This window comes from Uloborus diversus, chromosome 3, assembly GCF_026930045.1.
Source record: "Uloborus diversus isolate 005 chromosome 3, Udiv.v.3.1, whole genome shotgun sequence".
Lineage (NCBI taxonomy): Eukaryota > Metazoa > Arthropoda > Arachnida > Araneae > Uloboridae > Uloborus > Uloborus diversus.
The window spans coordinates 73663132-73675668 of NC_072733.1; the positions used below are offsets into that span (position 1 = coordinate 73663132).

Consider the following 12537-nt stretch of genomic DNA (forward strand, 5'->3'; position numbering starts at 1 on the left):
GATGGGACAAAGAGCGGGCTGGGGTTCAGTGTACCCTCAAGAATTGTTTTTTGAAACTGATGTCAATTTCAGGCTAGTTTAGGCAGAAAGGTTTGGTGGCTCCACGGAACCGTCTAAAAACGAAATTTTGAGCTATAGTGATTACATTGGAGAAAATTAGGGATTCGGGGAATTTCCCCCAAAGTTCTTCGAAACTAATGATTGAAAAACGCAATTTTAGTTTGTTTTTGAATACGTTAAGTGAGAGGGGGTGGGATTGGAGGCATCTCTAGAGACGCCAATTCAGACTATCTTTGGTAGTAATGTTAGGGAATGGATTTCAGGACCCTCTATCTCAAACATTTCGAAAAAGAAATTCGAAAAATGCCGTTGAGCAATTTTTGATGACGTTAGGGAGTGCTGTCTCCAGAAAAGACATTTTGGAGCCATCATTTTTAGGCTATGTTTGATTACATTAAGGAAGAAAGGGTGAACTTAATTGGATCTTGAAAATCGGAATCGGTGGTTCAACCAGTGAAATTTTCCAAAATTAAAGTCCTAAAAACGCAGTTTGAAGCCTTCTTTAGTCTCGTCAGGGCATCCTTTTGGATCTTCGTTTTGGAGCTACACTTAGAATTTGTAACCCGGGGCAAAGGCCCTGTCCTCCTACCTAATCTGAAACCAGGCAGTTCATTCGAGATTTTAATTAGAAAAAATTGCTGTAAAGGGGGAAAATTAAAAATTTTATTTCGTTGATTATATATGTTTGACTCTCAGGGGAGTCGCAATTTTCCATTGTCTCTCCCTCTCCAGTCTCCACGCATCCACGACTGCTGAACAAGGAATTTGTTGTTTGAAATACTTACGAGAGTAACCTATCAGCATAGTTTTTTTTACACAAAATATGTCTTCATTGTTTAGAGTCAATAAAAACTTGGGAGGCTGGGTGAAGCATTAGTGTCCTTTAGAAGGCACCCTTTCATGCTTCGGGGGGGGGGGGGATTTTCATCACTGCCCCTCCCTGTAACCATGCCTGATTACCATTTCTGTCACAACTTTTGCAACCAAATGAAGCATATGTATAAAAAGTTGATATTAATGGATAATGGAGCAACACAATGTGCTCTAACATTCCATTTTTCTTAATATGCTATGCTGCTGGAAAATTGGCACTTACTTTGATAATTGAACATTTAAAATTCAGCACATTTATTCGACTTATTATGTTATCTTGTGAGAAATTCTTGAGAAATTTTGCTTGATTAAAAGAACTATATGATGCGGCCTGCGGCCGCCCCTTACTTTGGCCGCCCTTGTGCGGTGCACACTCTGCACACCTGCTAGGATCGGCCCTGACCCCTACATTTTGCAATGAACTCGCCTGGATGACGTGGAAGGAACGTGACCAGGTGGAAGTGGTATTTAACTGCTGCTGGAGAGTCTGAAGAATCATTCTTCCACTTACTTCTGTGTATGATGGGAAAGGCTGTGGATCTAAGCGACTTCGATAGGAAGCAGATTGTAATGGCTCGAAGGCTCGGAACAAGTATTTCAGAAACTGCACGACTCGTGGGTTGTTCGCGACCTACAGTTGTTAGTACTTATGCAAAGTGGATGAATGACGGTGAAACCAACAGTAGACGACATGGTATTGGACGTCCACACGCTATCGGAGAAAAAGGTCGTCGGAGACTGTCTCACATGGTGAAGCAAAACCGAAGCCAGAAAGTGGCTCAGCTGACAGCCCAATACAATGCAGGGCCAAGTAGAATAGTATCGAAGCACAATGTTCAACGGACACTGTTGGATATGGGGCTATGCAGCAAACTTCCCACTCGTGTGCCTTTGCTGACCAAGCGTCACCGCCAACTGCACCTATGCTGGGCCCGGGAACATCGCGACTGGTCCATGGATCAGTGGGAGAGAGTTGCCTGGTAAGATGAATCACGTTTTGTCATGCATCACGGCGATGGCCGTGTCAGGATACGCCGTTTTCCGGGCGAACAGTTGCTCCCTCAATGTACAGTAGGTCATACACAGGCCGGTGGTGACGGTTTTATGCTTTGGGGGACGTTCTCTTGGGCGTCTCTGGGACCCATGGTTGTGGTACAGCAGACCCTAAATGCTACAGGGTATCTGAACATCATTGCGGACCAGTAGCACCCTTACACGGCCTCTGTTTTTCCAGCTAGAAATGGAATGTTCCAACAGAACAACGCCCCGTATCACAAGGCTAAAATTGTGTTGGCGTGGTTCAAGGAACATGATGCTGAATTCCAGTTAATGTCCTGGCCGCCTCACTCACCGGATCTCAATCCGATGGAACACATCTGGAATGTCATGAGATGGCAGCTCAGAGTTCAAAGACCACCAATTCGCAATATCTCGGATTAGCGTAACAATTGCTTAAACATCTGGTACAATCTGTCTCCGGCCATCTACCAAGGACTTGTGGCATCCATGCCAATGCGAGTTGAAGCTGTGTTGCGCGCCAAAGGTGGATGAACTCGTTATTGACAGGTGATCATAATGTTTTGGCTCTTGAGTGTATATACATACAATATATATATATATATATATATATATATATATATATATATATATATATATATATATATATATATATATATATATATATATATATATATATATATATATATATATATATAAACACACACACAATAGTACATACCGAAAGTGCATAGCAAATCCCCCCAAGGACGATTGTGCAGCTCCTCAAATGCTACGAAGCAACCCCCTCCCCAAATGAATTCAAAAAACCTTTAAAGGAATAACCAGGAAAAAATATGAAATGGCGTAGGGGTGATACCCAAAGTCGAATTGCAAATTTTTGAAAAATGTATGCACTTTAATTTAGAAAATTTTCTGGAATATTTTAAATTAGATTTACACTATCAAAACGCAGTTGCATCACCACGGCGGGGGGGGGGGGGGATGAGCGGGGGGACACTCTGTGGGAAGGTGGCTGATACAGAATTGGATATAAGAGTTTATGAAAAATACAGATGCTTCAGTTCAGATAATTTTCTCCACTATTTTAAAGTATGTTTAATCTATTAAACAGAGTAGCATCACTATAGGGGCGAAGACGCGCTTGCCTCGAATTACAGCCCTTTGGAGGAACATCCAAAATGTATTTAAAGTTTTCGAAAAAATATAAATACTGAAATCTCAATATATTTTAAATTACATTTACTCTAGTAAGAGTTAGAAAGAGAGTCATCGCACTTGGGTGGGCTTCGAACCTCTTCTCCCCATAACATCACCAAAGTTCGTCTAAACTTTGTTTTAAGAGCTGCAATCTCGAAAAATTTCCAGGGGACTTCCTCCGAATCTCCCTTCTCGCTAACATACTAGGAGATAACATTTGCGTTTTTAAAATTTCAATTCCGAAAAATGAATGAGCGCGCTCTTTCGAACCTTTTCTCCTCCACCCCTTTAAGTTATCAAAGCTCATCTAAAATGCATTTTTCAGACTACAAATAAAAAAAAAAATCCGAGGGAGAAACCCCTGCGCTCGCCCCTCATGGAGGAAATATGAAGGACTATCCCATACTTAAGGGCCGTGGTAGCCCGATCGGTAGAGTGTCGGATTCGGGGCCGGAGGGTCCTGGGTTCGAACCTCGATGGTCGAAGACCCACCGTCGTCATTAAAGGGGACTGGGCGACGTTAAATATGCTCGTGGTCTCAATGTCCTCCAAGTGAAACGATACCTCTGGGGATGCTAGTACTAGGTAGCTATTAGCTCCTGGACTAGTTCTAAATTCTCATTAACTGTTCGATCCGGTGATGGTGCTGCCATCTATCGGTATATAAAATAATGGAGGCAAGGCACTTAGTATGCAGTCCTCGACATAAATACAGTTGTAGTCAGCTGTGACTCTGAATAGGAATAGGAATCCCATACTTAAGATTAGGCTAATATTGTCAATACTTCGACCAGTAATGACTTTCTCTTGAACCAAAACAGTAAACCCCATTATCTTTTCGTGTGTTTGAGATACGTTAAAAATAAATAATCATCAATTTCATACACCCCCTTACTTTTTTGGACCTCGTGACGGCCATGCACATATGCGTCTAGGTCAAGTTCTATAAATAGCGTTCATTGTTTTTGTCTTTTGAACGTTAGTCAACTTAAAATTTCGTTATAACACAAATGTAGTTGTTTCTGAAAATTGTGTGAATTTCAGGTTTTTATGTTTACATAAAACATTAAAACCTTTTTTTTGCGTTTGAAGAGGGAAGGGGATGACACCACAAAATTACCGCCCCAGGTGTCACCCGTGCTAGATACGTCACTGTATATATATATAATATATATATATATATATATATATATATATATATATATATATATATATATATGTTTATTTATTCATTTATTTACATACACGACGTGCCCCATAAGTTTGTGACAGTGGCTATAAATGTTTCAGAAAAGTCACCAAATTTAGCGAGTTTCAGTGAGAAATGGAAGATATCTTTCATACACTTTGCAGATGAATTCCCTGCTACATGCAGACGGTGAAGTCCCCATCTCTTATCAAGTCTTTAAGTTTGGCGCTTTTCTTAAAATTTCGGTGGATTTTAAGACCTTATATCTCGATGACGGAGGCGCAAGGGCAAATAATTTCCGAGTAAAAAAATGTCTCATTATGTTCTTCCGATTGCTTCCTATTTCAACTTTTCCCACTACTACACTATTTGTGTGATTTTCTGATTAAGAAGGCTCAAATTAAGTCCATTAGGGGTAGGTAGCGCAGTACACGAACCATTTTTTTTGACTTAAAATTGCGTTAATCTTGTGCGTGGGGAACGAAATGCGCACACAACCAAAGGCGGACTAACCCGCCTTTTGCCCATCGGCAGGCTTTATTTATTTATGTATTTATTTATTTTTGCGCCTTTGCTTTTTTTTTCGCCTTTAAGCTTGAGCGCTTTTTTTTTTCTTTCTTTTTTTTTTTGCGCCCTTGAACTTGAGCGCTTTTTTTTTTTTTGTGTCCCTTGAACCTGTTCACCTAGGTTTTTTTCCCCACGCCTTTGATTCTGAGCGACTTCACTAACAGCAACTGTCAGCATACGGTTTTGTAGCCTAACATTTTCTTAGTAATCACTTTTAAATATACATAATAATATATTTTTTACTTCGATGTGAGTTATAAAATGGTAAGAGGAAAGTCTTGAGCAAATAGACTAGGGTGGAAACCAGACTTGCATGTACCCGGCCTGTCCCTGCAATATAGTGCCTTATTTTCGTTGACATCTTATAGATGAAATATAATTAAAAATTTATTCATGAAAATTTTCTGAATTAAAGTATTTATTTTTTTTTTTATAAACTCTGACATTAACTTGGGGTGTCACCCACCAGATGGGTGTCATATGAGGTGGACCGCTCCCTCACAAGAAAGGTTTTTTGCTTAGCAGGAAAGCATTTTTTTTCTCTCAAGTTATAGCTTTCAAAAATTGAAAGCACATGATTTGATCAACATCTGTTTGTTAAACATTAAAAGAGGAGCAAATTAATAATTTTCAGTGTTTAAAAAATGGATTTTTTAATTATCTCACTTCAAAATTGCAACTATTGGAAAAATTGATTTTAATTTCTAACGTTTTATGCATCTTAGGTTTACGATAAAATGCAACACGAAAATTTCATAAAAAGGCATTAATATTTCAAGCTTTGCTTAGGGGCTTTTTCCCCTTTCCAAGAGGGGGAAAAATAAAAATAATTAAGTAAATAAACAAATTAAAAAGCCGGAGTCGGTGTCAGAAGTTTCAAAATCCAGGAGTCGGAGTCAAAGTCACCCGTTTTCCTTCCTACTCCGCAGCCCTGATTAAAAGCAAAACCTTATCCTTACACGTTTTTCTTTCACCGATTTTTTTTGTTCGGCGGAGAAAGTAACCGTAGAAACGGAACCTTTAATACGTACAGAAGCCAACTTTTAGGAACGGCTGACATGCTTTCGTCGCCAATGTTGAACTGGAGTTTCTTGGAATTGGCGGAGGTTGCCATTGCCTTCGGCTCCTAATTCCAAGAAACGGAGGAGAATGAATTTGTTAGGGGGTATAAGAGACGATGGGAAAGCCATTTAACTTTGCACCCCTGCGGTATTGGGAGTTTCGAAAGCCTTTTGTATCCAAAGCTTTGAACAAATCGCAAAATGGTTCCAGATGCAATCTTTCTTTTCCTCATTAGTAGGTACTTAGCTACTGTTAAAAAATTCCAATTGATGCGTATCCACTTAGTTTAAATTTGTTGCCTATTTAAAATCCCTTACTGATCACCCCTTTCTGAGTTTAATTAAACAAATATTAATGGATTATAACACTCTTTATGTGTATGTCAGTGATTTTGTTTTTAAACACAATTGATATACGGTACCCTCCATCAGATACATTACTCCACGATAACGTCAACCTGTGTTTTAATAGCTGTTTATTTTGCTTATGATTCACTTGTAAATTTATGAAGAGCATGCCGAATTTCCAAATTTGGACAGTTAAGAAAATTAATAAAAAAAATAACTGTTGGGAAAATAAAAGTTCTTTTCTGGCTCCACGTTTTATTACTTTTTCTTTCGCTTATTCTATAAATTTTAGTAACGAAAAGTAGTAATTTTGACTGAGGGAAATAACCCCGTAATGAAATTGGTGTTTTTACAAATTATTGGCTTGAAATATTTTATTTTGGATACCATGTTGCTTTGTGCTAACCTTATGCAAACAGATTTTTCTCTACTCTTTGTTTACGTATGCAAAAGAAAAAAATCTTTCGCATTGGCATTGAAAACAAAATATTTGACGCCGATGAATAAAAATCCACAATTATCCAATTTTTGAAATCTTCCTGTGCGAAAGGAAGCATAAAAACGCAGTTCTGTACCTCAGAGTCAGAGGAACGTAAGTCACATTATGATAATTTTACAGTAGATAGGAAAAACTTTTCTCTGGCCCATGCAAAGGATGGAACGCGCGCATTTTCAAACCTGGTAAAAAATCGAAAAGGATACTTTTTCAAGAATTACGCTTGCATGTTTCAATGCGGAATAGGCTTCTAAATAGAATGCACTAATGAATAGAAAAATCAATTTCTGGAATTACGTCAGTCTGGCCCTGAGGTACAGAGTTTATATGTAAAACTTCTGTGTTAACAGTATTGCTTACAAAACGTCTACTATTATTGAGCAAAATGCTTTGACATCGTCATTAGAAATATAAATTCCCAAACATAAAATGAACGAACTCTACTCGTGGCAACATATGACTGTCGATTCGAAAACACTGGACGTCGCAATAATAGTACAATTTTTTAAAAAGGTTGTCTTGTAGTGATTTGTTTATGGTTATGGGCGGACATAACTTATGTAGTACTTTTCAACATTTTCGAACCTCTCCCACCCTTTGTCGCAAAGTTTCGCACTTCACCATACCCCCTCTTCCCTTTGTCACATGTCAAGCTGTTTTTTTCTAAACGTTCCTATTTAAAAAAAGGCTTGTTGACACATATTCCCCATCTTATGTCCTTCCTGTCATTTCTTTCCTCTCCCTTGTCACAAACTGTTACTATTTTGTGAATCCCAAGCGGGACTTCATTCGCGGACAGCCAATGTTTTGTGGTAACCATATGCTAATATATATTTGCCTACAGGGCCGTCCGAAGAGCTGACGGCGCCCGGGTCGAAAATTTCCTGCATACGCTAATGCCTCCCTGCTATGCATAGTACAAATTAAAACGCAAGCAATAAATTTGTTTACCGGACGTCACAATAATAATGCAGTTTTGTTTAAGAAAACCGTCTTTGTGATATGTTTACAGTTTAGGGGATAACTAACTAATGCACTTATCAAAATTTATGATCCCTCTTCCCTCTGTCGCAAAGTTTCACACTTCACCATAACCCCTTCCATTTGACACAAAGTTTCACACTTCCCCATACCCCCTCTTTCCTTTGCCACATGTTACATTGTTTATCATAAACGTTCTTATAAAGAAAAAGGGCTGATGTCATCACATTCTCCCTATTGTTTGTCCCTCCTGTCATTTATTTCCTCTTCCTTGTCACGAACGGTAACAATTTAATGAACCCCACCTTAAAGAGGGATTTAATTCGTAGTCAGCTCCTTGCAAATTGACATTTCTCTACTCTTTTTTTACAAATGCAAAATAAAAATATTTATCGCCCTGGCATTGGTGCAATAATTTGACACCAATGGCTATAGTTCGCCGATTTCACAATTATGGAAGTCTTCCTGAGTGAAACGATACCACACAACTCTTTTAATACGTAAAACTTCTGCACAAACAATATTCTTAATGAAAGTAGGCATGCCCTCTGCAGTTAGAAATATAAAATTTCCAACTGTCAAATGAACGAACTCTACTCGAGGCTAATTATAATTCGCAACTCCAACAAACTATAGGGGGCGCTGCAGCCACTGACTAATGGCCGATGAAAAAACTAAAACAAACGCACGCTGTAACATATAAATTGCTTCTAAACTTAGGAAATGATAGATATTTTTGTTCGCATGTATGATTTTTTGTTCTTTATTCATTTGAAAAGATTTTTCAAAGTCTTTCGGTTATTCTGACCCATGTAGAAAGAGATTAGAAATCAAAAAGTATTACGAAAGTAAAAAATTATGCAGAACACACAGTAAGTTGTTCTGAAGCAGCCATTTTCACGATGTTGAATTCGGAATTCATAAATTTTTGTTTCGCTTCGAACGGCATTTTCATTTTGTACCGTTTTTTCTATACATTAGTACATATTAAGTTCAATTTCGTGACATTTCCGGCATTTGTTGACATTTTTGTCACATAGTGCACATACGTGACAGACTGTCAAGAGTAACGTTTAACACTAGATAATTTATTTCTATGACTATATGATTGGATATCAAAAGAAATCATGCATTTAATTCATTCGTCATGGAAATGATTTACCTGATATGCGAAATCTTGTCAAGATACATTATTCTTTCACACAATTTTAAAACCATAACCCTATAAACAGATTTTTGGCGAACTTTATTTTTTATTGTTCAAATTCTTAACGTTCTTTCTGGATTTTTCAATCTGTTCTGCAATAAATATTTTCAAGAAAATTTATTTGCATATTGTCTATTTCAGTAGGATATTGTAGTAACAAAGGTTATTTAAATCATTTATGTGGAATTAGGTTAAGGAAAAGTGTCCAGTCAATGTTGTTAAGTTCGTTTTTTTTCATCGAATTGAAAAACTGATATTTATTCAAATTCACTCAGAACAAGATAAATAAAATGTGTACTCACTTTTTATATCAGATATTTTTGATGTTACGCTGTTGCGGATGACGATTCCAAATGATGAATTACGCAAATAAAAAAAATACACATAGCAAACTATTTGTTTTGCCCAAAATGAACACATGGAACGCAATGTTTTAGTTTTGTCGGCAGTTTTGTAAATCTCCGCAAGGTAGCGTATTCGAGCGCTGGAGTTGCGAATTGTCCATGCGAAAGCAAAATGTTTTATTAAAAGATAAAAATCGCTAAAACATAATCAAAATGAAAACATTTTAAATGCCCGTAGTTACCCGAAAAGCCTCAATAATAAAACCAAATGCAAAAATTTCATTTATTTACGATCAAGCGAGAAATGGCAACACCATAATATCAAAGACAATATTTTCCAGCAATTTCTTCACGCTATGTCGCGTGAAAAAGTAAATAAAAATGAATTTTTATTTGCTCTTGATGAATTTTCGCTAACTTTTAATTGCTTCTAGCTCAAATTCTAGCCATCTTTTCGGGATCCCATATTGTGTTTTAAAGCATTTTTCGCGATCTTTCCAACGATACCAAGCTCGAAGCATTAAAATGCATATTTCGTGTAGAAAAAGCGGTTTATAAAATCAATTAAAACTTAATTAACGCTTCCAACAATGAATTTCAACAATGGAAAAGAGATAAAATTTAAATTTTTGAGTTTCGCTTACTGAAAAACGCTTATAACTTTTTTTTCTAGTGGATTTAGGTTATTGGACCTTGGGCGCCCTGACAATTTTTTCGTTAGGCGTATTTTTTAAAGACCTTTCCAGCCATATCAAATTCGAAAAAAATGGACCATCCGATCGCGTAGAAAGAGCCATTTAGAACGGAAATTCGTTTTTTATTAATATCTCCGTTAATTAACGTTCGATTTCAAAAAAATTATTGATAAATCTAAAACTCGGCAATAGCTACCGAACAAAAAAAGAATGAAGGAAATCGGTTCACAAACAGAGGAGGAATCGGTACCGAAAAAAAAACGACTTGCCTATTAATATATAAAGATAATATTGGAATCAAAAATGTGGATTTTCTTTTCATCTTGTCTTGTTTTCGATCCGATTTCTTTTCTGTTAAGCATTTTATTACGCACGTCACTGCAAAAAACAAATTTAGTTATATTTTGAACCAATTTACAACTACTATGATAAAAAAAAAAAAAAAAGAAACGAATTTCGAATGGTGTTTGTTTTTATTTTATAAAAATGAGGAAGCGCTGTGATCACTTGGATTGCGCAATCGAGTCTTGAAGCAGGCCCGGTAGAAAGAGAGAAACTAACTGCCTTCACGATGGCCCCGACCCAGGTCCATAAGATCCCCCCCCTTCTCTATCCTCCTCCCATACAGAAATGAGCTTGAGGCTTAATTACTTCCTTTCAGCATTTTCACAGAGCCGGGAGTGAGGACTGAGGAGACAGCAATTTGCACGTAAATGCAGTGCCATCCGCATTGGCGATTTACTGCCTTTGCAATTACTCAAGCATGCTTTTCGCCAAAATTGCCTCGCCAAGCTATACCTATATGTTGGCTTCCCTGTAAAGAATAAGTTCCGACAGGCTTCTTAGTCGTTTTAGCATGGGATCCTACGGGAGTGATCGATCTATAATATCGCTGCTACTACTACTACTACAGAACCTGCTACTGAACAGCTGCATGTCATCCGATGAGCCTGAAACTTCAAATGGGACAGGAGGATTAGGGGTTAAGTCATTAGTTTCAAAATTTCATAAAGATACCTGTAGCAGTAGCGATTTTCATAGTCACAGTCTCAAAACTTATGGGATGCATTGTGTATATAAATACACTTTTTGTGCATAAATAATAGAAGAGAAAAAACAAAATACGCATGTATGTATTGAAAACGTACTTACGGATCATCAGTCCTCGGCAACAAAGTACCTAGTTCTTTGATTCTGTCATTTATATTGAACCGCCTTCTCCTTTCAACTAAAAACATACAAAAAAGCAAATAAATCATGCTAAGTAAAAATCTTTTGTTTTAAATTTTACATATACATATGTACTGGAACCGAGATAGAAAAGATTGATGCATTGCCGATTATATTAAAAAATTGTAAATTGATTGTAATTACTTTACAGAAAAAAATAAAAGGAAAACACACACTATAACTAATGCAAGTATAACAACTACTAAAAAAAAAAAAAGAAAAAGAAAGAGAGAAAAAGAAAAAAAAACGGACTTTATTAAAATATTTTAACTCTCATTCTCTCGAACTCTTTTCGAAATACAGGTATATTTCATTTTATTGATACGGTAGTACCTCCTATAGGGGACACCTCCAAATAAGGGGGTTTTTCTGGTCCCAGTCCCTTTGAATTAGAACCTCCATGTATTTGCCTCTAATTAAGGTACACTCTATTTAAGGGACAGTTAGAGAAAACTTACAAAATTAATTAATGCATAAATGCATATAAAGTATTTAATTTACTGGAATTAATGTAAAATTCAACTGGTAAAAGTTTGACATTAATGTGAACTAATTTGATGTATTGTAAATTTTTTGCTAAAATTTACACATGCATGTTTTTCCTTCTCAGCAACTTTTCTCTAGGCCGATGAATAGTCAGTGGCCCATGAATAGCTTTGTGTAAAAAGCATGAAATGTGAACGCTGGTAGACTCTTAAATTGCAAGAAATAAAATAAGTCCATGTAAGGAATTATTTCAAAAAATCATGTATGTTACAAGAATTTTCCATTATCAAATTTGATTAAAATTTAATTTTTAAAGAATGAATTTTGAAATTTGGATAATTATGAATTTCATTCAAAAGAAATTGGCCATTTTTAATATTTCATCTTAAATGTTAATTTTTTATGTTTATTACGAAATTATACTGAGTTAATGTACTACATGAATTTCATCTACCTCCGAAGAAGGGACGTGTCTATTTAAGGGACAAATTGTCTGGTCCCCTTAGTGTCCCTATTGAGAGGTTCTACTGTATTTATGTCATTTCATGACTAATCAACCTGACCATCTCAGATTTTCATTGAGAGTCATTTTTTTTTAAAGCTGGACAAAGTGAATGGGGGCCTGATAGTTGATACCTTCAATTTTTCTGAAACTTTCATGATATTTTACTACTATGGTGGTAAGAAAAAGTGAAGCTTCTTTCCTCTCTGACTTGACTTGTTGGCCCTAGAGCGGAGGTCAAAGTTTAGGATCGTGAGAAAAAAGAGCTAAATATATGATTG

The 12537-nt window shown here is 36.7% G+C and overlaps 1 protein-coding gene across 6 annotated transcripts in view; it reads right to left on the reverse strand.

Annotated features, from left to right (window-relative positions):
* Positions 1-12537, reverse strand: part of LOC129218346 (microphthalmia-associated transcription factor-like) — a 150560-nt gene that overhangs the window by 12783 nt on the left and 125240 nt on the right. For all 6 annotated transcript variants that reach the window (XM_054852591.1, XM_054852588.1, XM_054852586.1 and 3 more), the window contains one exon: positions 11191-11266. In XM_054852591.1, the coding sequence (XP_054708566.1) occupies positions 11191-11266 (76 nt within the window). The remainder of the gene's footprint in view (positions 1-11190; positions 11267-12537) is intronic.